Source organism: Portunus trituberculatus, chromosome 41 (assembly GCF_017591435.1).
Source record: "Portunus trituberculatus isolate SZX2019 chromosome 41, ASM1759143v1, whole genome shotgun sequence".
Classification (NCBI taxonomy): Eukaryota; Metazoa; Arthropoda; class Malacostraca; order Decapoda; family Portunidae; genus Portunus; species Portunus trituberculatus.
The window spans coordinates 9,385,988-9,390,987 of record NC_059295.1 but is presented as its reverse complement, the minus strand read 5'-3'; the positions used below and the strand labels follow the sequence as shown (position 1 = coordinate 9,390,987).

The 5,000-nt window shown below is 49.5% G+C and overlaps 1 protein-coding gene across 9 annotated transcripts in view; it reads right to left on the bottom strand.

Annotated features, from left to right (window-relative positions):
* Positions 1-5,000, bottom strand: part of LOC123516799 (transcription factor SOX-5-like) — a 126,505-nt gene that overhangs the window by 6,157 nt on the left and 115,348 nt on the right. For all 9 annotated transcript variants that reach the window (XM_045276478.1, XM_045276474.1, XM_045276475.1 and 6 more), the window contains exon 4: positions 1,196-1,303. In XM_045276478.1, coding sequence (XP_045132413.1) covers positions 1,196-1,303 — 108 coding nt within the window. The remainder of the gene's footprint in view (positions 1-1,195; positions 1,304-5,000) is intronic.

The window sequence follows — 5,000 nt, the reverse complement described above, 5'->3', positions numbered from 1 at the left end:
TTTCAAACTCAGTGTTTCCTTGTGGTGGTGTTTCCTCTTAAGTATCTCTGCACTCTTGGAGACTCTTGAAACACTCTTCTGGTTCCATTTCAGTGTTGTCTTTTGTCTGCACTTACTATGTCACAAAGTTTCCTTTTAAGTAATTCCTGTGTTCTTGAAAAAAAAAAGTGTTTTCAGTAATTTTCATTGCAAGCTGCTTAAGAACTTATTCCTGTACTTTGAAGTAACTGTATCCTTACAAAAAACCCATTACTTGCATTCTTAACTCTTTGTTCCTTAAAAAGAACTACTCTTTTAATGCCCCAAGGATGATTAGTCAGGTTCTTACGGGTGTTCTTTCCCCCGGTGACAATACAGCATCCTTGTAACACCGCGCTGGAACCATGAAAACACCTCTGGAAACCCAATAACTTATACTGCAGCTTGTGAAAAGTTACCACGACAAGACACCCGCGTAGCTAGCTCACTGTGCCCCCACTCCACAACCCACACCAGCCCCCACCCCCTGGCCTCTGCCTCTCCGTGCACGTGTGGCGCCTTGCATTCCTCTCCTGCGAACCTGACAACCTCTTCCCCTCTGCAGGTTCCCACTGTCTTCCTCCCTCTTTCCCTTTCTCTCCCCTCAATCCTCCACCTCTCCATTTAGCCTCCTTTCCTCACCCTTGGTTCGTCGTATTCTTCCTCCTCCTCCTCCTCCTACTCTCTCTCTCTCTCTCTCTCTCTCTCTCTCTCCCCTTGTGAACTCTCGTCCCGTCCCGCCCCTCCCGCTCCTTCCCTGCAAGCCAGTGTACCCTTCCCTCCCTTCACGCCTGGAATAGCACAGGTAATGCAAATGTCAGACAATATTCCAGGGCGCGCCTACAATCGGCCGGGAAATAGTGTTTGGGAGATTCGATTATAAAGTGTTGTGATTGGAACTCTGGTGGCGCTGGGAGTTGAGAGAGAGAGAGAGAGAGAGAGAGAGAGAGAGAGAGAGAGAGAGAGAGAGTGAGTGAGTGAGTGAGTGAGTGAGTGTGTGTGTGTGTGTGTGTGTGTGTGTGTGTGTGTGTGTGTGTGTGTGTGTGTGTGTGTGTGTGTGTGTGTGTGTTACATGAAAGAGAAGTAGGAGTAATACTAGATGAACATGAATTCACATGCACACACACAAACACACACACACACACACACACACACGAACACGAATACAAGTACACACCTGCAGCGTCTTGAAGGTGTTGTGCTGCTGCAGGATCTGAAGGGCCTCCTGGTGCTTCCTGAGGGCCTCCTGCTGCATCTGTAGCGTCGCCTCCTGCTCCGTCACCACCTGTGGGACAAAAAAAGATACACCTGTAGTGCTTTGTATAGGCCACTTTGTGCGGACGCTCGCGCACGTACACACAGACAAACAGACACACACACACACACACACACACACACACACACACACACACACACTGGCCACAGAGCCTCGACAGGTGTTCGCCCGGAGGGTTAATGTGTACGAGTTTGACTGTTTAAATGAATGTGTGTGTGTGTGTGTGTGTGTGTGTGTGTGTGTGTGTGTGTGTGTGCGCGCTGCCTGCATGGGTGAGGTTGGCGGCGGGTAGGGCGGTCCTTTGCAGGCAGTAGAAATGTCGCTGCTGTTGTTATTGTTGATGTTGTGTCGTGTTGCGACAGGGGACGCACGTGAGGCTCCGGACAGGAACGGTGGGGGGGAATTGGTCACTCAAACGTACCCTCCCTCCTCTCTCTCTCTCTCTCTCTCTCTCTCTCTCTCTCTCTCTCTCTCTCTCTCCTTTCCTCCAGTATTCCCTCTCCTATTTACCCTCCGTCCTGCATTGCAACGACTAGGCTTTTTCTCATGCCCTCTCCCCTCGCTGCTCCTCCCGCTCATTCTTCGCGTCCCTCCACTGTCTTTGCGGCCATTCTTCCCTCGCTGGCCGGCCGGGCGTCGTCATCGTCCAGCCTGGGAGCGGTCACTACCTCCACCAGTCTGCATTAGCCACGCCACACAGCCTGCCTCTCCCGCCCCTCCCACAGCCTCCTCTTGTCCTGCGCGGTGGTGGCAGCAGCAGCGGCGGCGGCGGTGGCGGCGGTGACGGCCTTCACGTCCACAACATACTGTTTCCGGGAGGCTACACCGCCGCCGCCGCCGCTGCCGCCGACCACGACAAGACCACCACCGCACCGGCAAAAAGAGACGACCACCACCGCCACCGCACCCTCGAGGCATTGTCGCCCGGGGTCAGCAGCTGCAGCGACGCGGTCTCCACAGAGCCCTGAACCCCACGCCTCATATTTACGTCAGTCCTCCGCCTCTAATCTCCACTCCTCCTCCTCCTCCTCTTCCCAGCGCCCCGCCCTGCCCCGCCTGCACCTACCACCACTACCACCAGCCACTGCCACCGCCACCGCCACCCTTTCTCGGACACACAACGCGAGCCAGGCCGGACACTGCAAAAACTAGACACCGCGAGGGACAATGGGTGGACAGGGGCGGCGGGAGGCGGACACATCGTGGACACTGGACAAAGGCGCCTTAGGGAGGGATGAGAGAGAGAGAGAGAGAGAGAGAGAGAGAGAGAGAGAGAGAGAGAGAGAGAGAGAGAGAGAGAGATTGTCATAGGTTTGCTTTCTATATTTTGCTCTTTACTCTCTCTCTCTCTCTGCATAGGTGTGTGTGTGTGTGTGTGTGTGTGTGTGTGTGTGTGTGTGTGTGTGTGTGTGTGTGTGTGTGTGTGTGTGTGTGTGTGTGTGTGTGTGTGTGTGTGTGTGTGTGTGTGTGTGTGTGTGTGTAAAGACTAGGAACAACCTTCATCTCAATCTTCTTCCACCTCCTTATCCTCCTTCTCTTCCTCCTCCTCTTTCTCTTTTTTTCTCTCCTCCACTAAAACTTTTCTCTCCATCGACGTATCTTTCTCTCCTCCCTTTCTTTCTTGTACCATTCTTTTCCTGTGCACTTTTTCCTCACTCCTCTCTCCTCTCTTTCTCTTCACCCTTCCTCAGATCATAAAGAATTTTTCCTTCCTCTCTCTCTCTCTCTCTCTCTCTCTCTCTCTCTCTCTCTCTCTCTCTCTGCTGGATTTAAAATTAATCTAGAACCAGGAAGCCGAAGTGAAGAGGAAAGGAAAGATAAATGAGAGAGAGAGAGAGAGAGAGAGAGAGAGAGAGAGAGAGAGAGAGAGAGAGAGAGAGAGAGAGAGAGAGAGAGAGAGAGAGAATGACTGATTTATGTGGAAAAGAGACACACAGAGAATAAATAACAGAGCAAACAGTGAAGAAATAATGTGTTTGTACAGTGGCCGCCATTTTTACTTTAAGGAGAAGGTTCTGCCGAGGTGAAGGGAAGGGAGGAGGGTGGAGGGGTGGAGGGAAAGGAGGAGACAGAGGAAGAAAGAGGAAAGGAGAAGGAAAGAATGGAAATATAGTTAGGGTAAAGATTTTTTTGTTTCTATTCTATATCTTTGTAATGTTTTCCTTTTCATGTATTTCTTTCTTTAATATCTTCTTTGTTTTTCATCCTTTCCTTCATTCCTCCTCCTCCTCCTTTTTTTTCTCTCTCTCTCTCTCTCTCTCTCTCTTTCTTTCTCGTTCTGGTTCTTGTAGTTTCTATCCAATGCATCCTTATCTCCTCTTCACCTTCTCTCCTCTTCTCCATCCATTTACCCTATTCTTTAACTTTTCCTTCTTCTTCTTCTCTTCCTTCCGCTTCTTTTTCTCTCTTACCTCCCTCTCCTTGTTCTGTTTACCACACTTCCCTTCCTCTCCTACATCCCCTCACCCTTTCGTCCTCTTCCCTGTTTTCGCTACACACTCCCTTCCTCTCACCTCCATTTCTCTTCCTATTCTTCCTCCTCCTTCCTTCTTCCCTTCTTTCCTCCAGATGTCTCCACTTCCCTCCTTTTGACAATGACGGACAGGAAGTTTAGGACAAAAAGAAGTGCACATTTGCTACGTCGGAGGAAGGGAAGGCAAGGAGGAAGAGCGGGAGGGGAGAGAGGGAAGGAGGAAGAAGGAGAGGGGAGAGGGGAAGAGAGAGAGGAGCAGGTCATGTAATTGTAAGCACGTGGAGGCGAATGGGGTCACCGCCAGAGGTCAAAGGAGGGTCACGAAGGAGGGAGGGAAGGAGGGAAGTGGAGGGAGGGAGGGAATGAAAGGTGGGTAAGTGTTAAGAGTCAGATGATGACATGAAGAATTGAGCTGTGGAGAGAGAGAGAGAGAGAGAGAGAGAGAGAGAGAGAGAGAGAGAGAGAGAGAGAGACAGCTACGTAGGTAAACACTTTCCAAGCAGAGCACACCAGGGCAAGCTGTGAATGAGTTGGTAACATTGGCAATCAGCAGGCAACTTAATCTTTCATCACTCAATCACCACCCAAGCAGTCTCTTAGTGGGCCAGGTCGCCATAGTAGTAGTAGTAGTAGTAGTAGTAGTAGTAGTAGTAGTAGTAGTAGTAGTAGTAGCTTATTGAAAAATAAAAAAATACAAAAACATACGGCAATAACACATTTTTTCCCTATTTCATTCTGTTTTTGTCTATTTCGAAAAGAAGATGAATAAACAAGACACCAAATTGACACTCTTAGACAAATTGTTCCTTGCTTATTGTAATATTAGCTAATGGTTCACTTGATTTGACTTTAATTTGCCATGAAAGTAAATAATGTGGGGGAAGAGGAGGAGGAGGCGGAGGAGGAGGAGTCGAGGAGGAGGAGGAGGAGGAGGAGAAAGACGAGAATGACAAGGACCAGAAAAAAAAGAATAAAAGAATAATAGAAAAGAAAATGCAGAGATAAGAGTGACATAATAACAAGAACAACCACCACCACCACCACCACCACCACCACCACCATCACCACCACCACCACCACCACCTGCCTTGTACTGCCGCAATCCTAAAAATACCACAAACATGAAACAAGACACCACCATCACCACCGGAAGTATCTTAGTTACACCACCACCACCACCACCACCACCTCACAGAGAACACACACTCCCTCTGTCACACCACCACTAACAAC